The sequence below is a fragment of the Anolis sagrei genome, chromosome 4, assembly GCF_037176765.1.
Source record: "Anolis sagrei isolate rAnoSag1 chromosome 4, rAnoSag1.mat, whole genome shotgun sequence".
NCBI classification, from domain to species: Eukaryota; Metazoa; Chordata; class Lepidosauria; order Squamata; family Dactyloidae; genus Anolis; species Anolis sagrei.
This window is the reverse complement of record NC_090024.1, coordinates 184,911,229-184,931,273: the sequence shown is the minus strand read 5'-3', so window position 1 is coordinate 184,931,273 and position 20,045 is coordinate 184,911,229. Positions and strand designations below refer to the sequence as shown.

Genomic DNA, 20,045 nt, shown 5'->3' with positions numbered 1-20,045 from the left:
CTTTTCTTTGGGCTTCTGGTCAGGGCATTGCTCTCAAGAAGAGCCAAGAAAACTCCACTCTGTAGGAATCTTGAGACCAAAAGGCCAAAGTGCTTTAGGAGCATCACACAGCAGCAGGATCCTGCCAAACATGCTCTTTGTATGCTTTGATGACACATCCAGTCATCTCTAGTCAGCCTGGACAGTGAAAAGGAATTATGGGACCTGAGGTCCAAAATACCTGGAGAGAACTGCATTAGAAAAAGCATTTCAGGCTGTTGTCCTCATAGATTAGTATCTATATTAGGAGCTAGCAGAGCTTGACTAAAGACTCCTGGGAGGCCTTGACTTTGCATTAACCTGAGCCATAGGCTAAGCACATGCTAAAGCATCTTCCATCCAGTTGCTGTTTCATATCAATGCTCCTAGAATATGTGCTGGCTGCAAACCTGGCATTTTTAGCAGCACAATAAAGACCTTAATTCTTTTTTTGTAAGAAGAAATGTGAAAGTCTGCCTGTCTCTTTACTGCCCCTCTAGGTCCCAATAGGTCCCACCTGTATTCTCATCTCAAATTTATTACCTATTGGGTCATGAGAAGGTTTTATCCCCCTTATAAGAGAATTCATACCTATTTTTCATGTACCAATTTTATATTGTTTTTTCTCTGATTAAAGGACATTTGCTCATATTATTCAATTATTGCATTTTTAGTCTTTTGCATTTTAAAAGGTATGCAGAGTTTGTGTTTATTTATACCCTCCAGAGAATACCAAAAGTCTTCAGAATGTGTGGCTTTCAGATACAAGCGAGCATGAAAAGGATTATTTCATACTTGCTGTGGTTTTTGGTTTGAGTATTTTTTTTTTTGGATTTTAAAGGAATTGTTTATGATACTAATGATATTTAATTTTGTTTTAATATTTGTATATTTTAAATTGTATTGAAGTGCTTTTAATGTGAGCCACTTGGAGTCTCCTTGTGGAGAGAAAAAATGGGATATAAATAAACATAATAATAGTAATAATGCTCTCATCAAGAATGTCAAACCCAAAAGAATTCTTATCCTATTGCTGGCATGATGTGCAGACTAGTGTGTGGAGTAAGCACACTGAAATAAAGCAGGAGATACGTGGAACACTACAAGTCCATGAGTGTGAAAAAGTGTCCATGGTCAGCATCACATTTAAACTGAAACTTACTGGACATGACAGGATGGGACAGTATGTTGTAGCAATGGGATATATTGGTCTGTTGGGCATCAGCAGCAAAATTCTAATACAGAGAAACAAGCTCTGAAGCTCCAGGGAGCCATAAGGCTGCAATGAGAGTCAATTCCCTTCATCTCTTTATTGCTCTGGGGAGAGGATCCTCCGACATAAGCTTTGAGTTTACAACAGTTGGTGGCCAAGTGTTGCCTGTAACAGCTCTTGGAGTCAGTATTGAGATTACATCTGTCACTGGTGAAAGTGTGGTCTCAGCTGGAAGTTAAGAGTTCAGCTTCATTCTAAAGGATAAACAAGGCCAAGCACCAAGAACTGAAGAATGTGTGAAAAGGCTGTGCAGAGAGATGTGTCTGATACCCAGGCTACTGGGAATGTGGTATGTGCAGAGAGGGAGCACAAATATCACACTGTACTTAGAGCTGTGTGGATGAATTATGGCAGTGCCACACATTTTTCCTCACAAATATCTATAATTCCCTCTCTCAGCCCTTTTTGAGAGGTGATCTTGGAGTAGTCACTTTTAGTCTTGACTTTCTCACAGGATTATTGTGAGCATAAAATACACAGCATCTTTGTATGTTTGGGTGCTTTTTCATGTGAATCTCCAAAGTGAACAAGATAAGCAATTAATCAGTGTGGATCACATCCAGATCCTGATGCAGCTTTGGCATAGTTTTGCAGTTTTCAGCTACCATATTGCAAAGCTGAACATTATTCAAAACAGAGGATTCTCCTCTTTCCAGCCCTGCAAAGATGCCATTTGACATCTTTCTTTACTTTACATGTCTTTTATTACATGTTGCATTCGATTGGACAACCTCAATGACCACACTGTATCCCTTCAAAGTTTACATCCTTCCCCTGCTCCCACCAGAGCAACTGACTCTGCTAAAGCCATCAATGAAATATGGTAGCAATTATAGCATTTCTACAATACAGGAAGATGCCTAGAGCAGGGGTTCTCAACGTTCCTAATGCTGCGACCCCTTAATACAGTTCCTCATGTTGTGGTGACCCCCAGCCATTAAATTATTTTCATTGCTACTTCATAATTGTAATTTTGCTACTGTTATGAATCGTTATGTAAATATCTGATATGCAGGATGTATTCTCATTCAATGGACCAAATTTGGCACAAATACCCAATATGCCCAAATTTAAATACTGGTGGGGTTGGGATGGGAGGATTGATTTTGTCATTTGGGAGTTGTAGTTGCTGGGACTTATAGTTCACCTACATTCAAAGAGCATTCTGAACTCTACCAACGATGGAATTGGACCAAACTTGGCACACAGAACTCCCATGACCAGCGGAAAATACTGGAAGGGTTTGGTGGGCATTGACCTTGAGTTTTGGAGTTGTAGTTCGCCTACATCCAGAGAGCACTGTGGACTCAAACAATGATGGATCTGGATCAAACTTGGCACGAATATTCAATATGCCCAAATGTGAACAGTGGTGGAATTTAGGGGAAATAGACCTTGACATTTGGGAGCTGTAGTTGCTGGGATTTGTATTTCACCTACAACCAAAGAGCATTCTGAAGCCCACCAATGATAGAATTAGGCTGAACTTCCCACACAGAACCCCCATGACCAGCAGAAAATACTGTGTTTTCTAATGGTCTTTGGTGACCCCTCTGGCAACCCCTCGCGACCCCCCCCCAGGGGTCCCGACCCCCAGGTTGAGAAACACTGGCCTAGAGCATCCTCCAAAACTCTTGAGCCTCGTGAGATCAGGGGAACAGGATTCGATTGTTGGAAGGAAAGGTAACAGAGTGTTTGGAATATATGGTTTCTTTGCATGGGACATATTTTGGTTATATATTTGCATTAGTGACCAGTTCACTAAGAGGTGAGGATGGAGACCCACACACACACAAAAAGGAGGGTAGACTATATATAGCCTAAGGGCAGTGCATTGGTCAGAGCTCAAGAAAATAGTTAGTTCTAACTGGTAGCTTCTTTGTCACTGGATTTGTGAATTCACTCCAGGTTTTAATCAGAATTTAAAAGAAGCTATCCAAGGTGCTGAAATGTTTAATTATATGATTCAGCACTCTGTATAGTTCTTTCAACATTCAGTATAAAACCTAGAAGAGATTCATTGACCCAGTGACATAGAAGCTCCTAGCTGCTGCTGCCATCTTGACTCAAGTATTCATAGCATTATAGTTTCCAAAAATGCCCCCCCCCCCCAAACTGCTGTAAGTCCTTCCTCTCATACAACTTCTTCAGCATAAGCAGCTTGAAGAGAGTTCTCCAACTCATTTTTTCCTGCAAAGGGTAACTTCCATGCATGACGCATGAAGCTCTTCTGAGCTGTCTCCGCCACGAACCTGAGTTGTGAAGGAGAAAAAGGGAAACTCCATGCTACGCAACTGGCAAGCTTGTGCCTGCTTGAACTCTCTCGTCAAGTATCAGTTGCTCACTACAGGTTCAGAATCTCTCCACTTGCAGAGACCAGCTTGCTGCTGACACCAAACAGAACAAAACAGCACAGTTGGTGTATATCTTTCAGGAAAAACACAGGCCTGTCTAGACAACCAGCAAAGGCAGACTCCTTCATTTTCTTTCTCTCCCACATACAGAAAAGAACACAAACAGTATCACTGTAATTTTTCTCACCTCCTCTCACCCACATTTTTGATGTCGGCAAGAGGAGGAGGGAGCTCCTAATTCACTCCTACACAGAGCCATACAATCTTTTCCTCACTCATGCACACTCATTTTGACATCCCACAGCTTTAAAATGCATACAGCTCAACCCTTTCTGAGGTTCAGGTCTTTGTAGGCGTACAAACACTTGTACAAATGAGTACATGCCCCCAATAGTTTCAAGTTACACACCACAAACACACACTATAATTATTTATAACATTCATACTCTGTATTAGATTACCAGCTTTATTAGACCATGCTTCCAGCACAAAATACTTTGTCAAAAGGCAAAGGGGGCTGGCATCCTGAAAGAAAGCAAAGCTTTTTGTGCCAGAGGATGAAAATGAGCTAATGATATATTACTTTGCTTTCTGATCAACTGGACTTCCTCTGGTTCTCTATAATGCTTTTTGGGATGCATAGACATATGCACCCACAATACATTGCCTCAAATATTTTGTGTACACATTCTCCATTTATAATGTAGACACCATTTTGACTCACTGGACACCCCTTGTCTGCATACTGCTTCTGACGCTAATGTCTGCTCAAAATTTCAGGGGTGTGCTTGAATGCATTCAAAGCAGCCCACCATCTGTTGTGCTATAAAGGGAATTTAACACCCATTTCAATCTGAAGGAACTGAGACACAAACAATTAGCTCCACATGAGCAGTTTCACAGCCTGTGCTAGGAGTTGGCCTAACTCTCCCTGGAAAAGGGCAGTCTGCGATTATCTGTCCATTTTCCACCCAGCACCATTTTTTGTTGGTAATGGCTCCCTGACTTCTCACTCTCTCTGAGGGATTCATGCTTGGCTGGGCCAGCTGGCAGCATGAGGTTTGCATTGGCATGCGGAAAGGGACAGAATATTGTTGGGCTATGCCCAGGGTCTGCCCAAGCATTAAACATAGTGAGGCAGTTCCTTTGGGAGACAGATGCTTCAGGCAGCTCCCTGTCTGTTGGATTCCTCTCTGTTGGAGCACATAGCTATACGTTTGAAGAATGAATCTGTAATTCATCAGGTGGCATGGAGAAATACTATCCTCTACAATGTATCCTCTCAATCTGTTATAGAAAGATTCTGTAAATAGGATAAAGCATAGCAGGATGATGTCTTTGTCTCAGACAGGAAAACGTTTTGGGCCAGCTCTGGGCACACTTTTTCTGAATGATTCTTGTCTCCTGTTGAATCATGCAAATCCAGATAAAATTAGATTTTTGAAATATATTTATAGCATTTATATCCTATCCACAACTCAGTAACTAGAAAAATTCTCAAAATGACTTACATTTAAATGTTGTAACATTTTAAAAGAGTTCCTGCCCTCAGATATTAATCCTAAAATGACTTAACAATAAAAGAAAGTGGCTAGAGAAGGGAAAGAAAAAGTATTATCACCCACCACCCACCCCCCCCCCCCAAAAAAAACCCAAGAGAAGTATAAACTCTGCACTCTGCATGTTTGCTGTGGTTCCCATCTTGAAAATATTTAAATATCTTCAGGAAGTAGATTCACATGATAGAAGAGTGCTGGTTGTATTCCAAGTAGACTGGAACGTACTTAGTCCTAATCTTTTTTTTTATACTGGTTTTAAACCACTTCATTGGATGTGTTGCAATAGCATATTCCCAGATTAGTTTAGTGTTTACACCTTATTTTATTTTTCTGGTTATTTAATATTTAATGTTTATTTTACTTAAGTGATATTGTCTTTACTGTTCTATTGTAGCACAAATCCTATGTAAAATTATACTATGTATTTTTGACATTAATATTGAAATCTGAAATATATGCAGAAAGTCTCAAGTTAGGTTCTTGGGTAAATTTCCCAGTCAAAATTCCTTTTTTGAACTTAATGGTAGAAAGTCTCTTCCAGTCATTTGTCCCTTCCTGACTTGACAAGAATGAGGACTTTGACAGCAGGAGAGATGAAGCCATCTGTTTCCAGTTCATGTCAGCTTTGCACCTGTTCATTCACAAAACCATTCCAACTCATGTTCATATTAATGTGTGAAGGTGCAGTAGTTTAAAAAACACCTATATTTACTCACAACGTGCATTTAAAAAAACATTGTACATTAACCAGAGCTTGGAGACACTGCTTTTTTGTAGCATAAAAAAAGTAATTTTCTGAGCCTAGATGTACTAAATGCATTTTATCCCTACATTTCCCAAAATATTTAACGTATTTCAGAATGGGGGGGTTGGAGCCAAAAATTGTACAGTGAAGTCCTAAAGGTGTCCATCTTATCAGTTTCCATCAATGTTCACAAAGGACAAATTCCTTATGCAAGCCTCAATTTCAGTACTGTGGAACATCCCACACCAATAAGGGAATGGTGACCTTAAACGTCACTGATATCTATGGATTGGGAAGACTACAGCAGATTTCCTAGTAAGTATCATATGAACATATTCAGAATCAATTTTACTCGATTTCTTTACTCTGGGACCAGGGGACACACAGTTCCTCAGTGGAGGACCCACTTTACTCCAATTCACTAGCAGCATCCACATGGTGAACACATCTTCTGTGTTTGAATCCTAATCTCAAAAACATTATTGAAGATAATGAAGCTATTAACTTAAATCAAGAGTTAATTCACCACTGGACAGATGTTTAACCTATTAGCTGCCCCTTCTTTGTGGGAGAAGTGATGGTGAGCAGCATGGTTTTTTTATTTCAGATATGTGCAGCAAGATGGAACAGCATAGTGTGTGATGCCTTGGGCTCCAAACAAACAAGGAATTAGAGCTCAGATAATGTATCTCTGAGCTCATATAATGTAAAGGCAATGGTGGCACAATAGGTTAAACCCTTGTGGTGCTGAATTGCTGACCTGAGGGATGGCAGTTTGAATCCGTGGGATGGGGTGAGCCCCCGCTGTTAGCCATAGCTCTTGTCAACCTAGCTGTTCAAAAACATGTAAATGTGAGAAGGGCATATCCCCCAGATTCAGAGATGAGCACCACCTCCAGAGCTGGAAATGAAAGGCAAAGCCTTTGTCTTTGTCTGTGTATTTGTGTCTCATTGTTTTTCATTGTAACAAGCCGTTGAATGTTTGCCTGTGTCTGTTTATATGCTGTAATCTGCTCTGAGTCCCCTCATGGAGAAGGGCAGAATATCATCATCATCATCACCATCCTCATCATCCTCATCATCCTCATCATCATCATCATCTTTTTGGGATACCAGCTTCCAGAATTCCCTAGCTAACGTGGCTACTGCTATGCTGGTCAGAAGAATTCTGGAAGCTGTAGTCCAAAAAAGGTTACATTTTCAAAGGAAAGGACATCGTGCCCTGGCATCTCACAACTATTGTACACTGGATTTTCTGCCAAGATCTGTAGGATTATGCCTTTGTACTTTAAGATGATGTCACCTAGATTCTTCCTTTAGAAGTCTTAGAGGTAGGATGGCTACTAGGCCTGGGTAACAACGCAAAAATTTGTTTCTAAAATCGATTTGTATTTGGGGTTTTTTTTTCTGTCTTTCTGTTTTCTTCTCTCTTTCAACATTCACCATGATCTCCAGAGATGAATGGATCCAAGATGAATATCCTTTTACCTAAGAGGTGCCCAACCTATCACTGACAGCCTAGTTTCAACTCCTTCTGTCAGCAGTCAGGTCAGACTGGGGGCCAGAATAATTTGCCTCTTTTTTGACAGCCTGTTAGGTGTGATAAAACAGAGAGAAAGGGGGGTTGCAAAAGGAGAATAAAATAAGTTATCCACTTTTATTGCTGGCCCTGCCTCCTAATGCCTTTTCTTACACATCAGCACTAGGCAACCTTCCTCCTACTGGCATATTAAATGTAATTTAAAGGCACATACCTTGACATCACCACCATAATACTTGAATCAGTAGTGTCATTGGCTCATAATCAAGGAAACAGGATAGAGGCATTTCCCTTTTCCTTGATATTCTAAGCACTTACATTGTCCTTTAGTGTGCTTGAGATCTGAAGATATTAAGAATACTATTCCTCATCCCACTGTATCTATTCAGTTAATTTGTCTGTCCCTTTACCTGCTCTTCTACAATACTACTAGGAAATATCAATTATCTCCAAACTTCTTTTATTAAACATGAAAATGGGAGTATGACAGTTATTTCACGTTCAGTAGAATCAAACTACTTCTCTATAACAGGATTGTCACTGCTTTTGTGCTCTCCTTTGCCTGATCAAAGTTTCTCAGGTGCGGCCAGCTTTCTCTAGAATAGCACCCTCCTGAAATGCTGGACTGCAACTCATATTGTCCCCACCCAGCAGGGTTATTGAGCTACAGTGGAAAGTACTGAAACAGTAAAAGCTTCTGTAGTGCTTTCCAATGTAGTCTCTCAAAGAATATTGGCTAATGATTAAGAAACTGTTATGGGTAGATAGGAACAGAACAAGAGGAGACCAGCCAGGAAGCACCTCTCAAGAAAAGAATAGAGTCAGAAATAGAGCTAAGACACACTGTTTGTCCTCAATATGCTTTCCTTTTGAAGCTGTGCTCCTCCTTTTCACTCAGCTACCATGGCTAGAGAGATTAAATGCCATTATGAGTCACACATTTCCTACAAAAGATAGACAGCTGATTACTATCTGTAGCAGCAGTAGACAAGCCAAGTTCAGAGGAGCTGAACTGAAATTACAAAGAAGAGCTGGGGAAGTGGCTTTGAGGGACATCAGTTCCCATGCACTGCAGTTAAGAGTTATACTGTACTTCATCATTTCTGAAGAGTATTAAGCTGGAGAAAGTGTTCAGCATAGACTCTGTTGACTGGGGGATTCTGAGAGTTGTAATCTAATCCACTCCCTCTGAAAACAAGATGTAAAGTTACCCTTTACCCCTTCTTTCCTGCCTAAAGAAAGCCTTGTCAAGTATTGTAGAATCTCTGTTGACCTTCCGTCTTATTTGCTGCACTCAGATATTGGCCTCCTGTTAGATAAGGTTGCCAAATTGGATTGGAGGTAGGGTTCCTGCAATGTTTATCATTAAGAACAAAATAGTGTCAAACTCTATCGAAGGACAAAGATATCTGCTACTGCAAACCTTCAAAACACCAGCTTTCTGCCACAGCCGTCCCATCCCTCCATAGGTATGGCCTTTACAATGTAAAGCTGGATTGAATATAAAAGAGCACCCAGACTGTCCTTCTCAAGGGATACTATGGAGGTAACCACTATGGCCTACTGATAGGGTTTGCAAAGCCAGGGAGAAAAGGTACCTTAGTTCTGAATTGGTCTAATGAGATTTTTAGCCTAGCATGCATTTTGGAACTTTAGCTACACTATGTTCCTTGGGTTTGTTTGTTTGTTTGTTTTTTGTTTTTTTGGGTTTTTTTTTTAGTATTTTGACACTTGTGCTCACCGTTTAGATCAGGGATCCGTAAACTAAGGCCCAAGGGCCAGATATGGCCCTCCAAGGTCATTTACCCAGCCCTCGCTCAGGGTCAACCTAAGTCTGAAACGACTTGAAAGCACACAACAACAGCAATCCTATCTCATCAGCCAAAATCAGGCCCATACTTCCCATTGAAAATTGTTCTTAATTTTAATTATTATATTGTTTTAAAGTGGTTTTGCACTACAACATAAGATGTGTGCAGTGTGCATAGGAATTCATTTGTGTTTGTTTCAAATTATAATCCGGCCCTCCAACTGTTTGAGGGATTGTTACCTGGCCCCCTGTTTAAAAAGTTTGAGGACCCCTGGTTTAGATCATTCAAACAAGTATGTTTTTATTTCCATATTCAAAGATGATTGCGACATCATGTATATAGGCAAGGGATACCTTGTAGCTTCTATTTTTGTTGATTCTAGTATAGGATGTAAATCCTATTTCATTTTTTCATGTAGGAACAAATAATCTCAGCACTGAAAAGCCACTGAAGAGGTTTGTGGTACCATGGGTTAGCTGTTCTGTTGGTATTGCAATCCAGCATGTTACATGATAAATCAGTAAACATGCCCAAATCCACACTTACTGCTTTCCATATATTAAAAACATCTGAACTTGTTTTAATACTAACAATATAATTTGATTTAAGATACAAAAATAAAGAATGTGTATTGAAGCATTTTTATCTGATATAAAATTCTGGTATCTGCATCTCATAGCTTGAGTATACTTACCAGAGATCAGGGAAAACATTTTAAGTATCGTAGTCAAATGAGTGAAAGGAGGAATACAAGACATCTCATTTCTAAAGTGCAATGTTACCTTGTTATATGCCAATGTACCACATGTTTTGAATTTTCCTAATCCAGTTCCATGCTATAATTCCATTATATCTGCTACCAGTCAATTCATGTGGGCAGTTTGACACTATCCACACTGGGACATTTCAACTCTGGGTTCTTCTGCTATATTTATTTATTATTTATTTATTTATTTCTTGCATTTATTGACCGCCACTCTCAGCCCTGAGGGCGACTCGTGGCGGTGAACAACAACATAGAAAGACAGTGTACAAAAAGGCGACAATACATACACAGCTAATACTACATAACATATACTTATGCTAAAAATCCGCTTCGTCCAATCCTGGGGTCATAGTCAATTTCGTAGTCATAGTCCATTCCAGAGTCGTTCCAATGATACACTCAGTTGAAGGCCTGCTCGAAGAGCCATGTTTTCAGGCTCCTACGGAAGGCCATCAAGGAGGGCGCCTGTCTAATTTCCTGGAGGAGGGTTTGTTTTTTTTAAAGCCAAAATGTTATTGGTGCTTCATGCCAGCATAACAGTCCAGTACACTGATGTAAAACACCTTTTGGAGTCATGAATAGCAGTGATGAAAGGATGACAATAAAAGTTCTCTCTATAGCCAATGAAAGCTGTCCTGCAAGCTGACAAGGAAGGCTGACCCTTTCTTTCTGATAGATATGTTTTCCTCTTTGTCTCTCTTCCTCTGATCATCATACCTCTTACATAGGAATGGGAAAATTATGGTTTACAGGCAGCATATGACCCTGTATTTCACTGTTGTGACCACTGAAGCTCCTAGGATTGCACTGTAATTTAACACAAGTTTGGGGCAATTTTTATCCCCCTAATCATACAGAAAGCCCCTGCCCCAAATGTATGCAATTTACAAAAAATATCCCTTCCTCGTTCTCATAATAACTTCATTGCCTTATACTTACCGCCAAATGTCTGTTTTTTCTGCAATCCCTCTCAAAGTGATGACAGGAAGTGACCTATAAGCATTTTATCCCTGCTGTTGTCCTGCTGCTACAACACATACCAGCATGATGTAGGAGGAACACAGCCCATATGTTGCTGTGCCACTTTAACAACATTTTAAAAGACTGTTTTCTGCTTTCATTTCCAAGGATGTGGCCACCATGCAGTTCTGTGCCAACAAGCTGGACAAGAAAGATTTCTTTGGAAAATCTGACCCTTTCATGGTCTTTTACAGAAGCAATGAGGATGGGACGTAAGTACCACAACGTTTCGTTTTGCAGCAGGAGGTCTGCTCAAATGATAACACTGACATCTACTTAAACTCTCTCTGAAGCATTTTTATAAAGAGCCATGAAATATTCTCTTGAAAAAGATGTTCTGGTTGATGTAGTGGGAACTATATTCATTGCTCAGCTATAAGGCTGTTTGCTCTTTTTGTTTTCATTCCAAGGATGAGAGCATTCACGTGGTTTTTATCCCCTGCTGAAAGAGATTACACAAATTTTTACACATTTGTGATGAGTAGATTTGTGCAGAAAAATCCTTTTGTGCAAATGAAATTTTCTCAACCAGTCAGTAAGTCATCTTGAAGTAACTGAACATATTTTTTCAGCAGGGTTTTTTGATAGGTTAACACATCTGTAACATTTTTTAAAAATCAGATAAAGTGCAATTATTTCTGTATCCCTCTGTTGGGGCTCTCTTTTATTTTAAATTATGGATTATCTTGTCAAGTATCAGCCCTGCCTTTGATTCAAACTACATTTGAATCAAAGCAGAAATACCTCACCTCAGCATCACAACCCTACTCACCTACCATCTCTACTACTGTACATTGGTGCACAAATTCTTTTTCTTTCTTCCTGGAATTTTATGCAGGCCCTATAGTCACATCCTGTCATTTTAAGATGTTTTTTTTTTTATAAAAAAAAAAGACAAATAATTTTTGGGTGCTTATTTACAAGGTTGTTGTAGCAATGCATCTTCTCTTGTAAAGCCACAAAAAATCTGACACATGATAACATGGTGTTGACACCTCCTCTTAAACATTCTGTACCTGCCAGTCTAAAAATGTGTGTATTTTGCATATTTATGGGGAAATCAGTACTCCTGGAGAATGCTGTCCAAAAATAAAGTGAAGTGGGAAAGAGGAGATATGAAGGGGAGGGTATTAAACTTGGCCAGAGTAGGAAAGTACTTTTCAACATTCTCTTCCTTGTGATTGTTGTACACTGCTCTGGAAGAAATTAATGTACCCTTGCTCCTCCATTGTATAATATTAGCTGTCCTGAAATATAAATGATTGACAGTGGCTTGATGTGCTTTCCTTCTTTACCCTTATCCAGTCACTAATGACTGTTCTCTCAAAAGCATTTCTTTTGCTCATTTTGAATATGCAAATCAGATAAAGAGTAGTTACCAGAGCTTGGAAAAGTCACTTTGGGGACTAGAATTCCAAGAATCATTAGCTAGCATGAAGATTCAGGACATGGTCATTTGTGCATTTTTTAAATCTGGAATTCCAAAATCTGAAATATTCCAAAATTCAAAATGCTCTGTGTGGGTGACAAAAGACCTCATCACACTAGAGAATGAATCCACTTTAAATCGGGTTGCTGCCTCCTGCAGAATCCTGGGGTTTGTAGTTTAGGGAGAAGCCTTCAACAGTCTCAGTAAACTACAAACCCCAGAATTCTGCAGGAGGCAGAAACCAGATTTAAAGTGGATTCATTCTCAAGTGTGATGAAGTATTTAGACAGAGGAACCTTTGCTTTCTGTATTGTGTATAAAATTAACTTCAGACTATGTGTATATGAACTATACATGAATTCTGTGGTAGACTTGGATTCCATCTCCAAGATAGCTCATTATGTGTTTGCAAATATTCCAAAATCTAAAAAAGAAAATCTGAAATCTGAAAACGTCAGGTACCAGGCATTTTGAACAAGGGATACTCATCTTGTAATGTATTTATGTGTTGTCTGTTTCAGAGATAAATCATGGATCCCATGTCAGCAGGATGGTGGATCTACTCTAGGTTTTGAAATTGCTTGAAGGAACTAACTAATGTGCTTAATCTATTTGGAAGATCTCTCCTTTTGAGTCTGTTAACTAAAACATAGATTGGATTCACTGTTCTATTGACACATGGTTCGCAAGTTTTAAAAAATGAGTCATTTTGATGTTGGTCCAACCTTTGGCTAATAAACTCTTATCCATGATAGTTTGGAGAATGTTGTTAAGGAGTTTGGAATGCCTTTATTCTTCACTGTCTAATACAGGTCAGTGTCAAGGTGAATTGTTCATAATTAAACTGCTTTTCCCCAAATCTTGCCAGATTTACCATCTGTCACAAAACAGAAGTGGTGAAGAACACTTTGAATCCTGTATGGCAGTCCTTTGCTATCCCTGTAAGAGCCCTGTGCAATGGAGATTATGACAGGTACAGACTCTGGAGTGTTAGACTCAAATTTAATAACTGGGTTTGCATGGTTATGGGAAGAGGGATGATGTGAAGATGATAGAGGTAATTAATGTTGTTTGTGATGTGGATCCAAGAAAACATCATATTGAAAATGTTTGAACAGAGCAACTTTGAATTATATATGGTCTTATCAAAGTACCTGCATAAGCCCTACTTCAGAGCAACTTTGAATTATGTATGGTCCTATCAAAGTATAACCCTCTCTTCCCAGCTCAAAAGATAAAGGAAAGCTAATATGTATGTATGGCAGATAATATCACCAACTCTGCTAATCAAAATTCCTAGTTGTTTGGCTTTGGATGCTGGCCATGCTGGCTGGGGATTATTGACACTATAAATCCAGCATGTCTCAAAGGTACCAAGCTGGAAATGGTATGCTCATAATCCTTGTGAGGGCATTTAATATGGCTACTATCACTCCAAGTGCTAGCCATGGGTAGAAACTATGTAGAAGGCACTTTTGGCCTGTAGGCTCATCTTGTGGTCTCTCTGGAAGCACATGGGTGAAAACAGGATGCTAGACTGTTGAGTCTTTGTTCAGATAAACCAGGACTAACAAACCATAGAAATGTAAGTCAGTGCTCCCAATCTCCATTACCTTTGCTGCCGAGGCCAATTAAGTTATTTCCTATCCAAGTATCTCATGTATTGTAGAAGTTGAACAAATAGGAAGAAGTTTAAATTTACTGATTCAATAAGGCTGCCTCCAAACCATAACAGTGAAATAACTTGTTATGAATAATGAGTTAATTATAATTACTTTCTTGTAAGATATAAGTACAATGCATTACAGTTGTAGCTTAACTTCATTCAACTTGACTTCACCTGGTCCAACTGCTGACTCGCGCTGCATAGTATGCTGCTGTCTTGCACCCAAATGTTCCACTTAGGCCCTGCAACCATTTCATCTAAACCTCCCATCCTTCCAACCATTCCCCTGTCATGGAAATCTATATGTGCCATGAGGCCCATTGTGCACCCCATAAGTTAGCTGGCTGCTTCTGAGTGTTCTGTTGGAGGGTATTGTTGGTGTGGGAAGTAAGATTCAGTAGTCAACTCATTTATCCTCTGCACATAAAATGAAGACATGTGGCATCTTGATCTTTGCCTTCGGAAACCAATTGCTTTGGCAGGCTAGGAGGATAGTTCAGAAAGGTCTGTTAGACCAGGATCTTAACTTAGCAAGGGGTTCTTAGATCTAGGAGGGCAAAAGCTGGGAGAAGGGGGTGTTGTTTTAAACATAAATCACAGACTTTTCCATAGCCAGTGAACTTGGTGCTCTGTCCTGTAGACTTTGAAATACAGTGACACCAACAATACCCTAACTGGGAACTTCAAAGCAAATCTGAAATGCTGAAGCTCCAACCTTTTCTAAATAAAATAGCTTTTCTTCTGTCAGTGTTATTGAAGAGACAGAAATGGAGGTGGCGAAGGGGAGAAGAGCCTCCCCTTGGGAAGGCATGCTGCTTTCAGATGATGGAACAGAAATGTACTTAAGGGGTGATTGATGGATGGAAATGAATCCAAAGGTCTGATTGGAGAAGCCCCTGGAGATGGATTATCTGTTATATTCACAAAAGCTACTACCACTCCTCTGCCTAAATCCTTAGAAAAGGTCAGTTGCAATTCCGGAGAGATAGTCTTGCTGGTGGCGGATTGACAGTCATGTTAATCAAAGTAATAAGAGCACCTCATACACAGGAATGCCAATTATAGGAAAAATGATTGAGCCCATTATCCTGTGTAATATACTCTTCTCTCAGCTTGATGTCATCATGAAAAACACAATGCAATCCACTCTCTGCATCTGGATGAGCTTACATTTATAGGCATGAGAAATGTTCTTTACTCATAGCTTTCACCCATGGGGATTCTACAATATTTACTGCTAAGGGACAGCTCCTCAGCACATATGCACAACTGTTCTTCATTTCACTTGTTCCTGGCATTGTGCACGACCCACTGTAAACTAAAAGAGGAAAAATAAAAGCATCCTTCACTGTCTCGCCACCCCTGGCAAGAAAATGTTATTTCTTGGAACAAGTTTGGGGAATTTATGGTTGTTGTTGAACTACATAGTCCATCATTTCCATAACTGGGTATAAAGACTGAGGCTGATGAGAGTTGCAGTCAAACCATATCTGAAGAATCACACACTACTTCTCTCTTGTTCAAGAGTAAACAGAGAAATGGCAGGAAAAAAAGCAAAAGTAAGAACTACCCACTTTAGGTCACGAAGAATCGGAAGCAACTGAACAAATAAACAACAAAGCCCATTTTAGCAAATAAACAATCAAAGCCCAGCTAAGGCATTTGGGCACTGAATCCTAACACACTGACCCTCATGCATTTTGTTTCCTGATTAAGCATTTTGTGAACACTATAAATCATATTGGCCAATGTCCTAGATAGTATGCATGAGGTGTGCCTGCCACTGCTGCCACCACTTTTCCAACCATTAAACAACCAAAGAAGAAAGGGAAGTGATTGGACTGTCTTCCTCTAGTCCCTATATTGGGTGAAAAATGAGATGTAAATTAAATAAATAAATAAAAATCTCCATCCCCTTGCAGTTTCTGAGAAATAAGTGGAAGTACATCTCTTCAGGTTGTGCCCTGTCAGGGTGTGAAACGGAAATGCCTTTCGTTCAGTCAAGATGAGTTCTTGATTCACCAAGTCTGGCTTTATATTGTCGAAGGCTTTCATGGGTGGAATCACTAGGTTCTTGTGGGTTTTTTCGGGCTATAGAGCCATGTTCTAGAGGCATTTCTCCTGACGTTTCACCTGCATCTACGGCAAGCATCCTCAGAGGTAGTGAAGTCTGTTGGAATTAGGACAATGGGTTTATATATCTGTGGAATGGCTGGGGTGGGGCAAGGAGCTTTTCCCTGGTGCAGTTAGGTGTGAATGTTTCAGCTGATCACCTTCATTAGCATTTGAAGGCCTGCCTGAGCCTATGGCTTTATACTTTTTCCAACAGGGCAGACATTCTTCTGCCTTGTTGGATCCACTACTACAGTGGGTGCTTCTCCCATGGCTGATCCAAGTTCAATGAGAGTTCTGCTAGTACTGGGTTATAGATCAGTAATGGCAGAGCTCCCATTTAGCTCACAGCAGGAGCTGAAGCCACAGCAGTAAAATCCAGAGTGAATTCACTTATCTGATGGTGGTGAGTCCATTAACCACCTCCTTATAATACAGGAACTTTTCCATGATCTGCCAAAAGAGGCTTCCAATTTCATCTCAAGGGTTCCATCAAAATATGTAACTGAAAATTTTCTTCCAGTGGCATCAGTATTTTGCCAGCCTTAAGACTGTTACTGCATAATTACATAACAGTATTACAAGAGCTTTATTTACTATGATTATCTTATTAATCCTCAAAGCAGCTACATGAATTAAGGAGCTTATCACACTACACTGTGATACCACAATTGTGTTGCACTTGTCCAATCTTTGCCTGGAGCTTATTGCATAGTGCTGTACTGCTGCTGGGTTGTTTGGATTCTTTTTTCCCTTTGAAGTAATTAGTTCATGATCGTCTGTGGTTTAGTTACCACATTGGATGTGAATATCTCTTTCTGTTTTGTCGTGGGAGCATAGTAGGCACAGTATAGATGTGGTGACATTGCTCTTTCCTTAAGTATTCTCCAGGAATCTCCAGACAGGAAACCCCAGACTACTTCTGCTGCTGGCATAGGAAGAACCCCAGGATTCCCAAAAATACAGAAGAAAACTGCTGTATATACTCCATTCCCTGGCATATTTTAAAATCCATTCTTTAAAAAATAAATAAATAAGAAGACCATGCTAATTTTGCTATTCAAATTTGCTATTCAAACGTAACCCCGCTAAGTATTAATACCCACAGGAACCACAAAGTTCAGAAAAGGTTTGAAAAGTAAATAGAGAGAGAGAATATCTACATATATATATACATAGTACACACACACATTAAAGGGTAACATACAGAAACAGAACCTGGTAAATGTTGATTAATGAGGAGAAGCACAGGTAAAATGGTGAAAGCAACATATTGTGTGTTCACAGTCCCAGCCTGGGAAGGGACTGGGGATGGTTCCATAATAGCATCATTAAATAATTACGCAATTGCACAATATGGCTTCCCAGTTTTACACACCAGTGAAGGAACAGGAAGTGGAACAAACAAGATGATATAAATAATGTTATGTTTCTAATGGGAGAAAGCAAACATGGGAACTAAAACCACTAAAGCTGAAATGCAGTGCAATAGAATGCATTGTTATTCTACTACTTTATTGAATATAGGAGAAGTAGTTTTCAAATGAAAACACCTAAAGCAACTGACTATGATAATGTTCTAAGTCACTGTAGCCCTATAATTTATTATTTATTTATTTAGAACTTTTGTATACCGGTCTTTTCACCCCCGCGGAGGGACTCAGGCCAGTTTCCAACAATAATATCACAAGCAATCATTTAAAAACATCACATTCCGTAATACACTAACACATTAAAATACCAAAAATACAATCATATAATTACAATGGCCAAGTCGTCACAAGAAAATCATTGTTCATCACCATCCACCCATATAGCCACAAGTTATTGACTCAGTCGTCAAATGCCAGTTTCCAGAGCCAGGTTTTCACCTGTTTTCTAAAAGTCAGGAGAGAAGGGGCAGTTTTAATCTTCAGTGGGAGGGAGTTCCAGAGCCGAGGGGCCACCACCGAGAACACAGAGAGTGAAGATAATTCAGAAATCTGAGCCCAGCTTTCATATTGGAAAACCAAATACTTATTCCATTCATGAACATAAATTATGCTGTTATTTCTTTAAAATGAAATACCAGACAGAGGGTGACTAGGGTGAATATAATTATCTCTAGGAATATTGTGCATGGAGAAGGGAAGGAATGGAAGCATTTCCATTCAAGTTGAAATTGTGATGAAAATCCCTCCCCCATTTGATTAAGTAAGGCAAAAAGCTGCAGTTATTGTCAACCACAATATCATTGCTTCTCCAAATTATGCTTATTTCACTGAATTTGCCATGAGCTTACTTTCTAGTAAGTGTATGTACAATCCTAGATGAGTACTGTAAATTCACACATACACTACAACTCCCATATCCACAGATAATATATTCCAAGACCACTTACTCCCTGTGGATACCTGAAATTGTGGATAATAATGTACCCTATAATTTGGCTATGCTTGACCAAAGAGCACTGGAAGACCTGGAGAGCACATAAAGGGAAGGAGGGGAAATTTTGTTGGAGTGTGAGTAAGTGAAACTGTGGATATCAGGTTTGTGGATAAGAGGTAAAAAATTGAAATTTCTGTAAGTGAAACCCACACTTAAATTTGTGGATAGGAATGGTCATCCTGTACTTATTAGGAAGTAAGCCCAATGAAAATTAATACCTTTTATATTTCAAGTATGCGTGTTTTGGATTGGGATCTAAGGCCGTGATCATCTCTGATGCATCTTTGACCCTAAACCATTACCGGTGAACTTAAACAAGAAGTCTGCTTGGAAGTGGCATAGGTCCGATACCATGATGGCTTTGGGAAGAATGATGTGGATGCTGCCTTCCATGGCCAATCAGCAGCCATTTGGGGCAGAAGCATGCCCAGAAGTCATCCTATGCCATTGCACAGACATGAAGAAATGATTGCAAAAGGAGATAGTAGGTATATATTACGCAATGGTATCTAAAGGCCTAGACTTACGTACTCCATCATTACACAAGTATGAGTCACCAAGAGGATTCCAGGTCATCTTAGTCATAAAAGGACAAAATATTCTTGTCAATGACTTTGATTTTGCACAAACCGGCATTCACAACTGATGACTGTAATCCAATAAAGTGGCAGATATTTCTGCCAGTATATCTTGATCTGATTCATCTTATTGTTACCTGACATGTCTTATGCATGAGAGATGTAGAACAAAATCCCTCTGAGTTTTGTGGAATTTACTCCTAGGTGAATTAATGCCACTTACTTGGGAGTTTTTTCAGTAGAATTCAGAGAAGTTTATTTCTGAATAGATTGTTAAAAGTACTTCATTTTTGTGTTGTACTTCTGTTTCTTAGCAACGTTTTAAATGTCCTTAACCTCCCATTTATTTGAATTGCTCAAGAATTGGCCACATTGTTGGGAACCGGATGGCCATGTATACTTGTGAGTTATTTAAAAAGCGAATCCACACAAAATGACAGCATTGAGAGTTGGCTATCCTTGCATCAGAGGGTGTAATGGGCTGCTTGTGGAGTGTTCTAAAATGGATCCCAGGGTGAATTGTTGTTATTTCATTTGCTAAGGATGGACATTTTGTTTGGGCTCAGATGCTCTCATGAGTCTGCTTGCCCCAGAAAGCAAATGTAGCACAGCCGGAATAGAGTTATGAGTCTGGATGTGGGGAGCTGAAGTTTAGCTATAACAGAATATAACAATTTTGAAATCCTGACAAAACTGAGAAAGTACAGGAGGGAAAAAAACAAGATGGCATTAATGGTACTGCATAAG

The 20,045-nt window shown here is 39.5% G+C and overlaps 1 protein-coding gene across 2 annotated transcripts in view; it reads left to right on the top strand.

Annotated features, from left to right (window-relative positions):
- The window catches only part of CPNE5 (copine 5), a 199,873-nt gene that overhangs the window by 116,657 nt on the left and 63,171 nt on the right, over positions 1-20,045 (top strand). For both annotated transcript variants that reach the window (XM_067467959.1, XM_060773230.2), the window contains exons 9-10: positions 11,195-11,298; positions 13,384-13,488. In XM_067467959.1, the coding sequence (XP_067324060.1) occupies positions 11,195-11,298; positions 13,384-13,488 (209 nt within the window). The remainder of the gene's footprint in view (positions 1-11,194; positions 11,299-13,383; positions 13,489-20,045) is intronic.